The 19,372-nt window shown below is 28.6% G+C and overlaps 2 protein-coding genes across 2 annotated transcripts; both read right to left on the bottom strand.

The window, feature by feature from the left end:
* Positions 1 to 9,206: 9,206 nt before the first annotated feature.
* Positions 9,207 to 11,418, bottom strand: LOC122724065 (beta-glucosidase 24-like). The gene is made up of 10 exons (XM_043958513.1): positions 11,343 to 11,418; positions 11,159 to 11,236; positions 10,955 to 11,042; positions 10,559 to 10,814; positions 10,309 to 10,424; positions 10,015 to 10,229; positions 9,873 to 9,907; positions 9,698 to 9,800; positions 9,521 to 9,611; positions 9,207 to 9,435 (listed from the first exon to the last, which is right to left on the bottom strand). Exons 1-10 carry the CDS (start codon positions 11,401 to 11,403, stop codon positions 9,207 to 9,209), a joined length of 1,272 nt encoding a protein of 423 aa, XP_043814448.1. The 5' UTR covers positions 11,404 to 11,418.
* Positions 11,419 to 12,186: 768 nt separating this feature from the next.
* Positions 12,187 to 15,030, bottom strand: LOC110619544 (furostanol glycoside 26-O-beta-glucosidase). The gene is given in 10 exon segments (XM_043958512.1): positions 12,187 to 12,300; positions 12,444 to 12,708; positions 12,781 to 12,889; positions 12,982 to 13,137; positions 13,303 to 13,520; positions 13,645 to 13,760; positions 14,161 to 14,416; positions 14,578 to 14,665; positions 14,756 to 14,833; positions 14,955 to 15,030. Coding segments are annotated over 10 exon segments (1,461 nt in total). The 5' UTR covers positions 15,016 to 15,030.
* Positions 15,031 to 19,372: the final 4,342 nt, after the last annotated feature.

Below are 19,372 nucleotides of genomic sequence, written 5' to 3'. Positions count from 1 at the left end.
AAAGTCAACTGCGTTAATGCCATTGCTTTGATCTTTTATCCTCTCTGCATAATTCCAAAAAAAAAATAATTAAGCAATTATATATTCTTAATTATCATATTTCATTGGAATATGATGGTAAATGTACGTAGAACTAATTATATGAAATAGATTTTTTATTTAAAAAAAAAATCTATCCTCGAGTGAATATAATAAGAGCATTTATCAAATTATATTATATTTAATTTCATGAATGAAGAAAAAAGAAAAATGTAAAATCAAAGATAGACCTGAAAAATCATGGGTGAATACGTCCCATATAGAGGGTCCTCTACACTTTGTATTCGCTTCACCTTCGATCTGAAATATATTACCATAAATGAGTTTTAGCTATTTTTTTCACAAAATTATGTCTATCAAAAAGGTTAAAGTATTTTTTTTTTTCATAAGCAAAAATTTTTTATTAAATAAGAGATACAACATTAAAATTTTTAAAAGCTAAAAGTAAATTATACCTGATAAGCGGAAGTGGCTGTTCCGAAAGTGAAATTAACGGGGAAATATTTATAATCGAAATCAAGTGGGATAATATCATCTTCCAGTGTTTGCTCAGACGTAGGAACAAATAAACCTAACAGCAAGAAGGACGTGAATCCTAATAGAAAAGAGCTTGTAGCTGCCATACTTCAAGTGCTTAATCATGTCATAGCAATGCCCATTTTATAAGCAAATAAATTCCTCACGTGATGATTTTATTTTATTTTTATAATATTATTCACATTCTGTATTAAATAGTTCCTACTCGAGATTCAAATTCAAACAATTTTTTATTTATAATATTGTTCACATGCAGTATTAAATAATTCCTGCTCTTTAAGATTCAAATTCAAACATATAATAATAATAAATAATTATGATAATTAATCGTGATATCTTTAGTTTCAGTGACCATTTTTTTCTCCAGCTTATTGGATCCAGGGATGAGCATATGGTGGCTCAAAAAATAATAATTTTTTTCGCTCTTTCCTATGAACATTAAATGCATGAAGTTTAATATTGAATTTTTTAAGCAGAAATAAAGCAATGTGTTTAAATTCTTATTAATGCACCGTTTACTTATATTACTCAATTAAAAATCAAATAAATCATTAGTGAAACTAATGATTTTTTAACAAGTTTTTTTTAAACGCATAGGAAGAAGAACCAATTGGCCTTGTTTGTGGAAACGCTGACATTGGAAGGAAAACCCCCACTTGCTTGAACCAATTGGCCTTGTAAAAAAGACAAAAAATATATATATATTTCAACTAAAATTAATAATTAACATTTGATTCAGATTCAGATTCAGATTCAGATTCAAGCATTTATTAATTTGCCCTGCCATTAAACATGATAGAAAAAAAAGATTTATATTAAAAGATTAACTAAGATATGATATAATAAATATACATATTTAAATAAAATCATTCATAAATTCATCTTATATTAGTTCAATATATATATATAAAAAAAAAGATAAGAATAATGCATGCTGATATGATTACTATTATTTAGCAATTAAATATCCATAAGAATGAATGATGATGGGATCACCATTTATACATAGTCAAAATAAATTTATAATTAAAAATAAAAATATATATTTTGAGTAATTAAAAATTTTATTTATTTAAAATTAAATAGCAAGAGAAATAATATAAAATTTAAGTTCATTTAATTAAAAAATATATAAAAAGTTATAAATAATGTAAAAAAAATTAAAAGGCTCAAGATTATAAATTATAAAAGAAATTAAATGGACAGAAAATTTTTTTAAAATTATACGTAAAAAACTTAATTTTATTATATATATTTTACTAAATCGATACAGCCGCCACCCAATACTCTCTATTTTAACTTCTAAAAATACATAAAAAAAATATTTTTTATTTTAAATTTACTTACTACATCACATAATTAATATTTAAAAAGTTAATTTTTCCATGAACACGTCATTTCTTTAATCTCATCCTAATTGAATTAATATTTTCAATAAAAAATAGAGAACTTAATTTTGTATGATACCTAATAGGGATTGCTTTTTTTTTTTTTTTTGGTTTTTCCAAGAAATTCTCTCTCCATTTCTTTATGTATAATAACTAAAATAATTTGACATGCGTTCTCTTTGAAATAATAATATATTCTGTATTCCGACTTGCACGGACTTGCAAATTTATTTCATAAATGGTGTGATTCATTTTTTACATATAAACTTGTTATAACGTAATTTTATTATTTTTTATATAATATAATATTATTATAAATCACTATTTTAATAAATAATTAGATATAATCTATTATTACAATACTTAATTATTAAAATACTTTACATATAATTAAAATTAATTGAAAAACTATTAGAAAAATAACATTTACTTTAGTCAATTTTGATATTATAAATACAATATTACAAATATGGTACTAGAATATAATTTTTATTTTATTCATTACCATATAATAAAATATGATTATCAAAAAAATATTTTTATTAAAATTATTTCTTGCTTAATTTTATTCTAATGCATCAAGAATTTTAAAATTAATATCATTTAAGAAAAATCAATTTAAAACAATAAATCATCTAATTATTTTAGAGTTAAGACATATTAAATTTAACTTTAAACTATACTAAGAACATGATTTTCTCACTCACGAGTTATAATTATAATGCTAAACAGATTCGAGCACTACAAAAAAATATTGCATTAATAATAAAAATTTTTGTTATTAATTATTAGAAATTTATTATTAAAAATATTTTATAACGAATTTATAATGAATATATTTTGTTACAATAAATTTCGTTGCTAATGTATTAATAACGGATTATAAAATCTTTTGCTAATATAAAATCCGTTACTAAATTTAATTTCCTTTTATCTAGTTTTAATAACGAATTTTTTTAGTAATATTTGTTATAGAAATCCGTTATTATTTTTCAAAAGACAGTATCAATTTTATTCGTTACTATTTATAAAATTATAAAAAAATATTATAATTTATATATTTTAACCAGACAATTTAACCTATAAATACGCTCAACTTTTACAACTCATCTCAATAATAAATGTGAAAACTAATGTCATACATATCATGAATGAATTCAAATCCAATATAATATATAATGTAAAACAAATCAAACATAACATATATCAAAGTATCAAATTGACCGATTTTAAACTAAAAATATTAATAAATTATTTATTATCTTAGTACATATGGGTAATGAAAAAAGAAACTATAAATGTATAGTATCCTCGTCCTTATCATTAGTTTCATTTGCGTAATTAGGAGGCTATGCAGAAGTTCCCTCACCGTAATAGGAGCTGAAGGTTAGCTACCTTGTTTTTGACTCACGAGCTGCATAAGTAAATCTTTCACCTGTGAGAGCTCAGAGGTAATCCATACATTTTGCTCACGCAATACTTGTTCATTATCCTCACGCTCCTATAGCTTGCATATGAGATAAGCCATTTCATCATGAAGATCCTGATTTTGTTGAGCTGATGTGAAGGATGTACTAGCAGAAGACTTGTTTGGAAAGAAAATTGAAGCCTATGATCCAAGTCCTTATACCCTTCTTTTTTTCTCTCCACCCACTGCCTCAAAGTATAATAGAGCCTCATCACTGTGAGATGTCTCAGTACTGTCATTATCTGTCTGTAATGCTTGCTCTTTTAAAGACATAAACCAGTCTTTCAAAAAATAAATACCATGTGATATAATAGTATAAACTATAAATCAAATAATTTATTATAAATTTATTTAATTTCTCACATGAATGACTTTTGAGCGTGCATCAATGAATTCTGAGGTACTCTTCTTCTTATGAGTAATCTCAAATAACTCATGAGGTAGAGGATTTCTGCCTAGTCTTTCGCTATAAGTTAAATATAAATAGTAATAATATGCTTCAATATAAATTCACAATAAATTGAATAAAATTTAAAGCATTTGAAAAAATTTAAGTGAAAATAAATATCACATACCATGTATTGTTGATGCCTATATTAAGATATGGATCCTCTACAATGTCTTAATGGACCAATGCCTTACCCATCTGTTTTACTTTTTTTGCTATTTGAGAATTTTTTGCATTTGTCTTGATACTTAGCAGTACCCAAAGCGGATTGCCATGCATTCATTACTCCTTCTGACAGTGATAGCCTCTTCTCCTGTCATTCCTTATGCTACACATAAGGCTACGATAGTGCTCAACAGCTTTCTTTCTCCAAACTATCTTTATAAGCTACTCTATTGCCTCCTCCCATAAGAAATGTTTCTGTAATTACTCACATTTAGTGACAAATAATGCACAGTAAAATTAATCACATGCACAGTAAAATTTGTATTTGCCTTAAATTCTTGCCAATAAAATTCTTTAACCTTTTCTGGTATATTTTTCCAATAAAAGCCATCTGCTACTAACTTTTCCTTGAAAATCAAGGTAATCCGCCTAGCAATCAGATCAGAAGGCTGCATGCTGTAAAAAAACAATTGACAAAATAATTATTTTGAAATAAGCAGAGAAATTAAATGCATATTTAAAAATACTTATAAATTTTACTCACATTGAGTTTACTAAGAAAATATATGGTCTGTGTCCTGTAGATCCACAACTACCAGAAGCAAATGCAGATGCAGATGCTGTCGTCAATGTAATAGGTGGCAAACTTATGGGAGTTGAGACAGTAGTAGATGTGTGCACTGAAGCAGAGGTGGATGATGCAGCACCCTGTGTGGATCTCTCACCCTGGTATGGTCTAGGAATTAAAGCAGTGTGTTGTACCAAATCTTGATTGATATTTTGTGATTCACTCGTGTGGACACTGCCCCTACTGTGGTCTTCTCGACCCCGTGATGAAGATCAACGTTCTCATCCTTGTCCTCTCATCCTATATAAATTCATATTAAACAAATCACATGTGGTAAAACATATTCAATAACTGAAAGTAAAAATAGATATCAATTATGTTATACCTTTTATTCACTATCTACATCTAAGTCATCATTATCATCATCATCATCTATTTTTATTGCTATTATAGTTTCATCTTGACCATTTTCTTCACCATCATCAATTTCAGTAACATCCTCAATTGGATCATTTAATTATTGTGTTCAATCATGAATTTTTTTTTAATAATGGCAGTGTGTTTCAATTCATCTTATTGAAATGGTTCATTAGCAGGTTGTGTATTTTTCTGTGTTGGAAGTTGAATTACAGACCGTGTTTTGACTTTTATAGCAGTCCACCATTCAATTTTGTCTCGCCTTAGGCTAGGATACTGAGTATATATAACTTGTATTGCTTGTATTCCCAGCATAAAAGGCTCATATCTATTAAAAGATCGTTTATGATTTACATCAATAAGTTTATATTTACTATGGATCTTTGTGCCTACATTTGGAATGGAGTCAAACCAATTGCATTTGAAAAGTACAAATTGCTTGATTGGAAGATCTGGATACTTCAAACGTATAACTTTAAGCAATTGTTCATAGTAATCACTCTTTTCGCTGCTGTAATTTGACCCCTTAATACACACCCACTATTCATAGTTGCTCTACTTGCATAGTATAACTTTGATTAGAACTTATATCCATTCACCATATATCCATTGTATGATGTCATACTTCATAATAGACCCTTTACAAGTGATATGATAAACTTGTTGGATATATTATTGCACGAATCATGAGCAAAATTATTGAAGCATATAGAGAATTCACTCTCCAATTTGATGTTAATCTGAGAATCATTGACTAACAGATCATTTGAGCGCAATTGATCAATATAAATACTGGAAAAACCTCAACTGAATTAGAAAAAGTAATTTAAAAAACTAACATGTAAATTAATTATTTACGATAACTTACTCAACGTAGGGTTTCACTTCTGGGTAATTTAATAATATATACTCATCCTCCATAAGGTACATGGTTGTCCTTTTTCCTATTGGTCGACCGGACTGCATGAAAATTGACAGATTGCCTTTATAATTTTCAATACTTTCTGAAATGTCAACATTCCTTGGTACTTTTTGATTTCTAGTTTGGACATATGACTCAAAGTAATGCGCACAAAATGATGTTGCTTCTTCTACTAGGTACGCATTACATATTGATCCCTCGACTCTAGCTTTATTTCTAACATTATTCTTAAGCCGTCACAGATATCTATAAAATATATGACCAATATTAGTAAATATTATTAAATAACTTAATTAAAGTGAAGTTAAAAGAGTTTACTGTTCAAAAGGATATATCCACCGATATTGCACTGGACCTGCCAGCCATGATTCATATGCTAGGTGGACGGGGAGATATTCCATACAATCAAAGAAGCTTGGAGGGAAAACACGCTTAAGCTTACATATGATCAAAAGAATTTCACCATGCAACCGTAGCATATCACTCTCACTTATAGCGGTAGATGTTAATTCCTTAAAAAAATTGCTCAACTCTGTTAAGGGCTGCCAAACATTCGAAGGAAACAACTCACAAAATGCAATTGGCATAATCATGATTCTTCATCCCAAACATCTTCAGCTTCTTCATATCAATACATTACCCCATATTGGAAACATATCTATCGGGAAACTTGAGATTTTTCAGTTAATCACATAACACTTGCTTACTTTGCTTATCTAGAGTATAACAAGTTTTGGGATATCTCCCAGTGACTTGATTCATTTCCAACTTTAGCCGAACGCATATCACATTTAGGTCTGCCCTTGACTTAGCATTGTCCTTTGTCTTTCCTTCAACACTTATTATAGTGTTGATTATGTTTTTAAAGAATTTTTCTCAATGTTCATAATATCGAGATTGTGCCGAACCAAATTACTTTTCCAATACGGTAAATTCTATAAGATACTTCTTTTTCGCCAACCGCATTGCTTTGATAGACAGGGATTTGTTTCAAATGCATTTTCATCTATAACCCTCTTAAACTCCAATTCATCAATCTGTTTCAATACTTCTTTACCAGAGATTGGTGGTTTAGCTTGCTTAGTAATAGATACATTCTTCCTAAAAACTGTTTTGTTTCTTCTAAAAGAATGGCTAAGAGATAAAAATTTGTGATGATTATCAAACCATGATTGCTTATTTCCTCTTGTAAATATGAACGCATCACTATCTTCCATGCAATAAAGATAAAAGGTCCGTCCTGCAGTGTTCCATCCAGATAACATTGCATAAGTAGAAAAATCACTTATAGTCCACATTAAAGCAGCTCACAAGTTAAAATTTTCTTTATTGAATGTATCATATATTTCAACTCCATTCTCCCATAAATCTTTCAACTCAGTTACTAAGGGTTGCAAATACACATTTAACTTATCTTTTGAATTTCTAAGCCCTGGGACAAATATAGTGAGAAACATATACTCACCTCTCATGCACAACCATGGAGTAAGTTGAGTATTAATGAAGAAAGTAGTTTGGTTAGAAACAAACATTCATTTCCCAATAGAGAACAAAATGGGGAGGGGGGAACAAAAAAAAAAAAGAAATTGTACAGCTATTCCAGTATGGGCTATCCAGGTCCCCCACTCCCCTAACACTGGCAAAAAATGGCAAGCTCATTTGAGCTAAATTATTTAAAATTATTGAACCAGTGCCCCCAAAAAAAAAGGAAAAAAAAGAGAAAGGACTGAATATGTTGTGGATAATCTTGCCTATGGCAGAGCAGGCCTAAGGTATGCTCTGTTTTCTGGATGGATTCCAATATACCATAAATTATTTCCTTTTCAATTATGATTTTTTTATTTATTAATGAATAATATAATTATGGAATTTTTTTGTTAATAATGAATTGGACCATCTAGTAATCAGTTGGCATTCATAAAAGATATGTATATATATAGAGAGAGTTTGAAAAGGACAACTCTATTCTTTACGAAAGCGAAATGTTTATTTTCAGGCAATAAGTCAATTTACTAAGGAATGAGAATTCCTACAGTTTCATTTTTAGCTAAGTCGTTTATTGTGTTTTTATTTTTATTTTTTTTTTCAAAAGAAATTCTCTTGGAGCTCTGTTGAGAAACACAAGAATGATGGAAATAAATAATTTGAATAGACTTGTTTTGATTTGACAAAGCTAAAGCTGCATGTTATGAGTCATTCTCCCATGTGAGTATTGTCTCTTCTCCATGTGCATTTATTATAATTTTTTTTTTCATTCATTAATTTCTGGTATTTTTCACTTTCAAATCTTGATTTAAATTCATCAGCAGCAATGGAGCTTCATTCTGATAAGTGATATATAACTTGATGTTTAAAAAGTTGTGGCCATTGTTTGGCATTACAATTAGTTTCTTGCTTGCATAATCAGATTTCACACCCTTTTCTATTATTTCCCAACTTATTGTTTCCTTCAAGATTCACCAAGAAAATCTTTTTAGGCACTTTCTTTTCTTGCATGGCAAATTATCATTACTACAATTAAAAAAATGCTTTAGAATATATATGATATAATAATGGCTAATATATACTTGTTGTACCAGTCAAGAATGAGCACAACCCTATCTAGTCCCCCACCTAGGTGTGATCACCTTGAAATTATTAATGATTTTGGTTAAAGTTTAGAGGGACTAAAGCAAAATTGAATCAATCCTGTCTACCTTCTTCTCCCACAAATATTATGGTCCAAAAACCATGTATGTCTCTGTTAGCTATGTCAGGTCATATTCAGGAAATTGACTAATCTTCTCTTATTCTTCTTTTTATGTTCATGTATTTACCAGGTCAAGGCAGTGTGGGATGCTGGATGAATAATTTGAAGAAGAAGATAAGTAGGGTAGATTAATAATAATAAGGAACCAAACAGAAATTGCTTTGAATTGAGGAAGCAAGACCCATTATTTTTCATGTGACTGCTGTCTCATCAGATCGCCATTTGCATTGTTTTAGCTTTCTCTCAATTCATCATCTCTTATGCTTTCTGGGGTTGGCAATTTTTTCCATTATTACATAGTTAAAAGAAAAAGAGAAGTATTGGCATTCATAATGGCATAAAAATTGAAAGATGAAATTCCATTTATTCATTTATTTATTCTAAAAAAAGCATAACCATTAACCACATCATACAGACATAGCAATGGTTATTTAGACAGCTACATGTCTTTGCCATGACAATTGAAAAACTCCAGATGGTTTCATTTCAACTGACGATGCTATCTTTAATCCCTATATAAATGAGATAAACCATCATCATAAATTTGCTGATTGCCTGAGGTCTTGTTTTTCAGGAATTCCATGAACCAATTAGCTGATTGCTTGAGGTCTCTTGCTCGGTTATTTTCGTAATCTACATGGATCAAACCGAATCTAGAAGTATAACCAATATTCCATTCAAAGTTGTCTGCATATGACCAAGCAAAGTAACCTTTCACATTAACATTATACTCCCTGCCAAAACCAATTAATCATCATTAGGCAAAATAATTATCTGATAAACTTGAAGTTTAATTAATGTCTCAGAGATTGGACTCACTTGATGGATCGAAGTACATTCTTAAGATGGTCTTGATAATATTTTTTCCTCAAATGATCTTCAAGCCCTTGCTTATAGTGTTCATCAACCCCTGAATGTATCAAACCATTATATATGAACATGTTATTATAGGTAGCATTCTTGTAATTGGTAATAAGAATGCTTAATATTCCTTACCATTCTCAGTAATATAAATGGTTGGATTTTTGTATACATCTTTGGTGTAATTCAAAAGATATCGGATGCCTTTCGGATAGATGTAAAACCAGGGTGAGTAAGTCTGCAGATTTGTTTCAATGTTATATATTTTCTCATGATTTTTCATTTTGTCAAGTGTTTTTTTTACACTTACCTTTTCGCCAATAGGTTCACCATTTTGGCCCAAATCTGTGAGAAAAAGAAGAATGAAAATTGAACATGCATGTTATTTATCAAGAAGTAAATTTCTTATCATTTAATTGAATGGGGAAGTGATATAAAAGTGAACTCACGACTTTGATGAACATGGTGATCGGTTGAATATGTAGGTTTATGTGGATCAACAACAGCATTTCCTTTTGCATAATTTGCAGCATAGTAGTTTAATCCAATAAAATCATATGATCCTTTGAGCAATTTAGATTCTTTAGACTTGAATTTTGGCAATCTATCTCCAATCAAAATTCGCATGCTCCTTGGATATTGACCATAGGTTATAGGATCCATAAACCTAAAAGATGCATATTAATTTCAAGCTTACATTAATATATTATTGTAAAAGTTAATTAAGAGCAATCAAGAACACTCACCAGCCGAACATGAAATCAAGAGCTGTTTTGGCTGCTTCTTTGTCCTCTATGCTATTAGAGTATGGCTCAAACCACATAGAATTCAGTGCGATCCCAATCATGCCATTTTGTTTTGCCTATATAAATATATATATAGTAAACAGTGAGAAAAATCAAATAATAATTAATATATATATATATATATATATATATATATATATATATATATATATATATATATATATTATTTCAATACAAGTTTTATGCATACCTTGTATTTTCTCCTATATAAATCAACAGCAGCTGCATGAGCACGGAGTAGATTATGTGAAACTATATAAGGTTCAGTTCCTGAATTTCCTTCAGAACATGCTCGATTCACCCATTCGGAACATCGGCCAGGGGCATGGACGCCTAAATCATAACCAAATGATGCCAAAGACCAAGGCTCATTTATAGTGATCCAATGCTTTACTTTTTCACCAAATTTTTCGAAGCAAAGATTTGCAAAATCACGAAAGTCATCCCTGTATATTTAATATAACAATTAATAAGATGTCTTAATTCTTATATGCTATACTTGTACAATTCAAGTATGCATAAGAAATTAATTTTAGAGGATGGAATTGAATCTCTTATGAGAAATTCGTGAAAATTATGCACTTACACAATTTCAGAATTTAAAAAGCCGCCATACTTATCTTCTAGAGCTTGAGGAGTATCCCAGTGAAAAATAGTTACGTAAGGCACCATTTCTGCATTTCCAAGCAAAAGAAATAAAAATTATAATTTCAAACATATTTTGTCGAACTATAATTCCAAACATGGGGAATATCATTGTCAATAAACTAGATCAAGATTGTGAAGCCACCTCTTTTTATAATTTCATCTATAAGATTTTTGTAAAATTCAATTCCTTGCTCATTCACTCCTTCACGTACTCTGCCACCTAAACATTTAACATATGAAATATAAATATGAAATACTACAAAATTAATATACATTTATTGTACAACCTATAAATATTGTAGCTCAAATTTTGGTAATATACTTACTAGGTATCACTCGAGACCATGAAATTGAGAATCTGAAAGCTCCAAATCCCATTTCTTTCATTCTTTGAATATCTTCCTGTAATATATTACTTTCAATGTTTATGTTTATTATTTGTACCAATCATAAATACTAATATAAATATTTCAAGAAAAAAAAAAAGATTGTTTGATTCAATACCTTGTAGAAATTATAAAAATCAATTGCTACATCTCCATTCTTACCATCTTCTATTTTCTCTGCAAGGTTTTTATAGAAATAATTAAACCACATATATTTTTGTAACTTCATTAATTAACACACAGACATTAAGTATTCATGTTGTTTATGAATCATAGTAAAAAAAGAATTAATATTTCATGTTGAATAACTTAATTTTGATTAAAATTAAATAACACATAGAGGGAGACATACATAAAAGTGAATAATATTGATGCAGAATGATTAAGTGATGAAGAAAATGACTTTAACTTTTATTTACGACGTCCGTTAGAGGTTCACTATAATTTTGCGAAAAAGGAATTTTGATATGGACGACTTTAAAAAATGCAACAAAGGGCCGCATATCTTATCACAAAGTTTGAGAATAAAATTCTATTGTTTAGGAAATTAATTTTATATTTTAATTATTTTTAAATTTTTTTCATAAATTTCGTATTTTTTTTATTATTATAAATAGTTATTTTTTTGACTGTTTAGAGGACTTTTTAAATTTTTGAAAATTCTATAAAAAATTTTAAGTTTCTAATCTTTTTAAATTTTATTTTAATTAAACGATATTAATTAAAATTTCTGTAAATCGTCTTGTTTCAAATATACATTAATCAATGATCGTTATACTTCATCTTATGAATGAAGGAAAAATTCAATATGTAGATAGAAAGACAAACCTGGAAAATCACGAGTGAATGTGTCCCATGTTGAAGGGCCTCTGCATTTTGTGTTTGCTTCACCTTCGATCTGAATTTATTACCATAAACGAGTTTAGGCTATTTAAAAATGCTTGCTATGGATAGTGTCCACATCTGGTTAGTAGAATAGTGTGTATGTATATTGCTATAATTCTTGAAGGCTCGCAGCATCCAAGAAAGGATAATTTATACCTGATAAGCAGAAGTAGCTGTCCCAAAAATAAAGTTAACCGGGAATAAATTACGATTGAAAGTATTATTCCTTTGTTCCAGAGAAGGGATTAAAAGTCCTTTGAGGAATTTCTCAAACCAAATCGCTGATTCCTTGAGATGTCTTCTTAGGTTATTATCATAGTCTACATAGATCAAACCAAATCTTGAAGTGTAACCTTCACTCCATTCAAAGTTATCTAAATATGACCAAGCAAAGTAGCCTTCCACTTTAACTTTATATTCACTGTCAAAACCAATTAATCATCATTAGGTAAAAGATTGTCTAATAAATTTGTAATATTAATATTGGACTTACTTGATAGATCTGAGTACATTCCAAAGATGGGCTTGATAATATTCTTTCCTCACACGATCCTTAAGGGTTTGTTTCAGGGTTAACTTTTTATTATTGGGCTCATCAACCCCTACATGTATAGAAAATACATGAGGAAATTATCAAACCATAATGAACATGTAATTAGGTGGCATTATCATAATTACCTAATAATTGCCTCACCATTTTCGGTAACATAAATAATTGGATCTTTGTATTCATCTTTGATATAGTTCAAAAGATATCGAATGCCTTTCGGATAAACGTACATCCAATGTGAGTAACCCTGCAAATTTATTCTCTATGTTACCTCTCTTTCTGTTTTGATTAAATATTTTTCTTCTCATGTATACCAACCTTTATTTCGCTAATGGGTTTACCATTTTGATCAATAGCTGTGAAGAAAGAAGAATGAAAATTGAACACATTAGTCATCGAGGAAGATATACATTTCTTATCATCATTTTATATTTGAATGGGAAAATGATATAAAGATGAACTCACCAATTTGAATAACATGATGATCAGTTGAATATCTAGGTCTACTTGGATCAATAATAGCATTTCCTTTTGCAAAAGTTGCCGTGTAGTAATTTAACCCAATAAAATCATACGATCCTTTGAGCAATTTGGATTCATTACTCATGAATTTTGGCAATCTATTTCCAACTAAAGTTTGCATACTTCTTGGGTATTGACCATAGGTTATTGGATCCATAAACCTGGAAGTTATAAATTTATATTAATATAAGGCTTCATCATCATTATTAATATTATTGTAAATGGTAACTAGAATCAACTTGGAAGAAAAAAAAAAAGAAAAAAAAAGAAGAAAAAAAAACTCACCAGCCTAACATGAAATCAAGGGCTCTTCTTGCTGCCTGTTTATCAACTGCGCTATTGGAGTATGGCTCAAACCACATTGAGTTTAGTGTTATCCCAATCTTACCACCTTGTGATTCCTACACAATCAATGTAATGAGATCAGTATGAGATGAGTAACTCTTATATTTCTCATACTCATCAATATTTCAAATAAAGAAAATAAATATTATCATTTTCTAATAAATATAGATAAATAGGTTTTATAAATATATTTTTTACTATGTTAAATTACGACGTTTTCATTTAATTTGAATTAAATGAGTCGACTATATATAATTAATACAAACTAGATAAAATATAATTAATGAAATAAAATAAATAAAAAATTTCAACTTTTTATCATTAAGTCAACAAAAATAATAATCTTTTTTTTTATGAAAAAAAGTTAAAAGTTTATATTTATTTAATAGTTTAGTCTGACTATATATATATATATATATATATATATATATATATATATTGCAACTTTGTTCGTACCTTATACTTTTTCTTATATAAACCAACGGCTGTTGCATGGATAAGGAGTAAATTATGGGAAACTATATAAGGTTCGGTGGCTGAGTTACCACCAGAGCATGCTCGATTCACCCAATCCGAGCATCGGCCAGGGGCATGTTCTCCTGAATCATATGCAAATGATGCTAAAGACCATGGTTCATTTATAGTAACCCAATACTTCACTCTATCGCCAAAATTTTTGAAGCAAAGATCCGCATAATCATAAAAATCATCCCTGCGTATTTAATATAATAATTAACAAAATGTCCTTTTAATGGTAAAGTATTATATATATATATATATGTACAATATAAGTGTCAAAAGAAACTAATCCAAGAGTTTTAGACTGAATCTCCAATATTATATAAATGTGAGATATGAAAATTGTATACTTACACAATTTCAGAGCTTAGAAAGCCACCATATTTATCTTCTAGAGCTTGAGGAGTATCCCAATGGAAAATAGTTGCATAGGGCATCATTCCTGTATATCAGAATAAATAATCGAAAACTATATAATTCTGAAACAGATTATTGTCTGAGCCTAAATAAGCTTGTAATAGATAGTCATTACCGTTGCTTATGATTTCATCTATAAGATTGTTGTAAAATTCAATTCCTTGCTCATTTACTCCGTCACGTATTCTCCCACCTAAACATAGAAACATAAATATGTAATATAACAAAATCACTATACATTTTGGGCACAATCCTTTAAGTATCAATTAAGCCAGTATTAAACTTTAAGGCTAAAGCTATGATAATACACTTACTGGGTATTATTCTAGACCATGAAATTGAAAATCTGAAAGCTCTATAACCGATTTCCTTCATTCTTTGAATATCTTCCTGCAACATTAATTTTATCATTTTTATTTTTCATTTGTTCTTAAAAGGAACAGTACTAGTATAAATATTTTGGAAAAAAATTATTTGTTTTGTACCTTGTAACGATTATAAAAATCAACTGCTTTGATGCCATTGCTTAGATCTTTTATCCTCTCTGCATCATATCAAAAAAGAAATAATTAAGCAATTATATATTCTTAATTAATTATCATATTTCATTGGAATAGGATGGTAAATGTAGAACTAATTATATGAAATAGATTTTTTATTTCAAAAAAAAATCTATCCTCGAGTGAATATAATAAGAGCATTTATCAAATTATATTATATTTAATTTCATGAATGAAGAAAAAAGAAAAATTTAATATCAAAGATAGACCTGAAAAATCATGGGTGAATACGTCCCATATAGAGGGTCCTCTACACTTTGTATTCGCTTCACCTTCGATCTGAAATATATTACCATAAATGAGTTTTAGCTATTTTCTTACAAAAATTTTTTATTAAATAAGAGATACAACACTAAAATTTTCAAAAGCTAAAAGTAAATTATACCTGATAAGCGGAAGTGGCTGTTCCGAAAGTGAAATTAACGGGGAAATATTTATAATCGAAATCAAGTGGGATAATATCATCTTCCAGTGTTTGCTCAGACGTAGGAACAAATAAACCTAACAGCAAGAAGGACGTGAATCCTAATAGAAAAGAGCTTGTAGCTGCCATACTTCAAGTGCTTAATCATGTCATAGCAATGCCCATTTTATAAGCAAATAAATTCCTCACGTGATGAATTTATAAGATTTAAATTCAAACAACATTTTATTTATAATGTTGTTCACATGCAGTATTAAATAGTTCCTGCTCTTCAAGATTCAAATTCAAACATATAATAATAATAATAAATAATTATGATAATTAATGGTGATATCTTTAGTTTCAGTGACCATTTTTTTCTCCAGCTTATTGAATCCAGAGATGAGCATATGGTGGCTCAAAAAAATTTTTTTTTTCGCTCTTTCTTATGAACATTAAATGCATGAAGTTTACTATTGAATTTTTTAAGCAGAAATAAAGCAATGTGTTTAATTCTTATTAATGCACCGTCTACTTATATTACTAGAGACGTAAATGAATCAAATCGTTCGTGAGCTACTCAAGATTCGGTTCGATAAAAAAATTCGATCGAATTCGACTCGATTTCTAGACGAGCCAAACTCGAACTTAATTTTTAGACTCATTTGGTAAACAAGCCAAATTTGAACTCCATAGTATTCGGCTCGTTAAGTCTCGTGAGCTCGATTCATTTCTGAGTTCATGAGCAGACTCGCGAACAGTCTCGTTAAGTAAACTGAAATTATTATGATAAGAGAAATAAACTCAAACTCTGCATATATTTTCATGAGTCAAACCTAAATTTTCTAAAATTCAGCTCTATATAATTTAGTTATACTCTTAAACTTACATATATTTGGATCATTAAGATTTAAAAACTCATCTTTATAAGTTTACGAGATAATTTGTAAATATACTTGTTTAACAAAAATTATTTTAGTTTTAAACTTATTAGTTTTAAACTAAAATTTATTATACATGTAAATAAATTAAACTACTCGTGAACTATTCGAGACTAAACTCAATAAAATCTCGACTCAGCTCGATAAAAACTCGACTCGTCTAAACTCATTTGCTAAACGAATCAAACTTGAACTACTTAATACTAGGCTCGAGTTCGAAATGAGTAAAATTTGTATTCGACTCGAGTTCGAAAAAATTTTAACAAACCAAATTTAAACTCTTCAAAACTCGATTCGACTCGGTTAATTTACATCCCTAATATTACTCAATTAAAAATCAAATAACTCATTAGTGAAACTAATGATTTTTTAATAAGTTTTTTTTAAACGCATAGGAAGAAGAACCAGTTGGCCTTGATTGTGGAAACTCTGACATTGGAAGGAAAACCCCCACTTGCTTGAACCGTTTGCCACTTTTTTTAATATAAAACTCCTTATCTTAGTATCTCTTTTTAGTCAATCTATTGTCTCATTAGCTCGTTAGCCGTGTCTACAATCATATACTTAAGTTTTCCTCGTATTAATTGTAAAAAAGACAAAATATATATATATATTACTAAATCGATACAGAGCAATACGTAAAAAACATCACATAATTAATATTTAAAAAGATAAATCTTCCATGAACACTTCATTTCTTTATTCTCATCCTAATTGAATTAATATTTTCAATAAAAAATAGAGAACTTAATTTTGTATGATACCTAGGAGGGATTGCTTTTTTTTATTTTTCCAAAAAATTCTCTCTCCATTTCTTTATGTATAATAACTAAAATAATTTGACTTGCGTTCTCTTTGAAATAATAATATATTCTGCACTCCGACTTGCACGGACTTGCAAATTTATTTCATAAATGGTGTGACTCATTTTTTACATATAAACTTGTTATAATGTAATTTTATTATTTTTTATATAATATAATATTATTATAAATCACTATTTTAATAAATAATTAGATATAATTTATTATTACAATACTTAATTATTAAAATATTTTACATATAATTAAAATTAATTGAAAAACTATTAGAAAAATAACATTAACAATATACGTTACTTTAGTCAATTTTGATATTATAAATACAATATTACAAATATGGTACTAGAATATGATTTTTATTTTATTCATTACCATATAATAAAATATGATTATCAAAAAAATATTTTTAATAAAATTATTTCTTGCTTAATTTTATTCTAATGCATAAGAATTTTAAAATTAATATCATTTTAAAAAAATCAATTTAAAACAATAAATCATCAAATTATTTTAGATTTAAAGACATATTAAATTTAACTTTAAACGATACTAAGGATATGATTTTCTCTTATAATTATAATGCTAAACAGATCTGAGCACCATAAAAAAATATTGAATTCATAATAAAAATTTTTATTATTTATTATTAAAAATTTATTATTAAAAATATTTTATAAAGAATTTATAATGAAAATATTTTGTTATAATAAATTTCGTTGTTAATGTATTAGTAACGGATAATCCGTTACTAAATTCAGTTTCCTTACATTTAGTTTTAGTAATGAATTTTTTTAGTAATAAAATTTTCTATTATAGATTTCCATTAGAAAGAGCAGTACTAATTTTATTCATTACTGATCGGTTATTATTTATAAAATTATAAAAAAAAATTATTACAAATTATATATTCTAACCAGACAATTTAATCTGTAAATACGCTCAACCATTACAATTCATCTTAATAATAAATGTGAAAACTAATGTCATACATATCATGAATGAACTCAAATGCAATATAATATAGAATGTAAATCAAATCAAACATATATCCAAATATCAAATTGAGCAATTTTAAATTAAAAATATTAATAAATTATTTATTATCCTAGTATATATGGATAATGAAAAAAGAAACTATAAATGTGTAGTGTCCTCGTCCTTATCATTAGTTTCATCTGTGTGATCAGGAGGCTGTGCAGAAGTTCCCTCACCAGTAGTAGGAGCTGAAGGCTGGCTATTGTAATACCTGGCTGGAGGTCGGCATCGGAATTTCTGTTGTTCGGTGGAATCTCGGATGCCAGAGTGCTTCAGAAGGGCATTATTTCTTTTTAAAATGTATTTTAAGATGTTTTCTGGTTTTAAGTATCAAAAGAAGTGAGTTTTTGAAAGAAATGCATCAAGGGAGAAATGCCAGGTTCGGCCGCCGAAGGTGAGTTTCGGCCGCCGAACCTTGCATGGTTTTGGAGGCTCATGCGGCTGCCGAAGGTGGTCTGGCCATCCACCTATAAAAAAGGAGTCAAAGTCGGTTGATGGATAGATTTTTCTCTCCATCTGCTGCCTGAGGTGAGCTCCAAACCCTCCTAAGGTGATTTTTCATGATTTTCTTCAAGTTCTTTGGAGTTTTGATGAGTTTTATGATATTTTTGAAGTTTTGAGCAAAAGATCAAGAATTTGCAACTTGGAGTGTTTTCTCCAGATTTGTCACATTAGAGTCCTTAATCCTTTTGTCTCTAAGAGGTAAGTAATGCTTTTAAGCACCTTTTTACGTTTTATGAAGGATTTATGAAGTTTTGAGGGAAAGTTGCATGTTAGGTTTTTAGGGTGTTTATGTTGATGGTATGTTATCTGAAGTTATGAAGTGTTTTTTTGAGGTGTTAAGTTAGTTTTGGGACCCCCATCTGTATGTTTTGAGGTTATGCATGTTGAGAAGTTTGAGTTGCATGTTGAAAATGAGTTTGGGAGGCTGTATGCATGAAACAGAGCAAGGTTTTGACCTTAGGGGGGAAT

Source organism: Manihot esculenta, chromosome 7, assembly GCF_001659605.2.
Source record: "Manihot esculenta cultivar AM560-2 chromosome 7, M.esculenta_v8, whole genome shotgun sequence".
In the NCBI taxonomy this organism is placed as follows: domain Eukaryota; kingdom Viridiplantae; phylum Streptophyta; class Magnoliopsida; order Malpighiales; family Euphorbiaceae; genus Manihot; species Manihot esculenta.
This window is presented reverse-complemented; position numbering and strand designations above follow the sequence as displayed.

Coding starts and splice junctions, on each gene's coding strand:
- LOC122724065 (XM_043958513.1), bottom strand. CDS start 11,403: ATGAAAGAAATGGGATTTGGAGCTTTCAGATTCTCAATTTCATGGTCT. Junction 9,801..9,872: donor GTGAACCTATTGGCGAAAAG/GTAAGTGTAAAA, acceptor ACAAATCTGCAG/ACTTACTCACCCTGGTTTTA. Junction 9,436..9,520: donor AATGTACTTCGATCCATCAA/GTGAGTCCAATC, acceptor TGGTTTTGGCAG/GGAGTATAATGTTAATGTGA.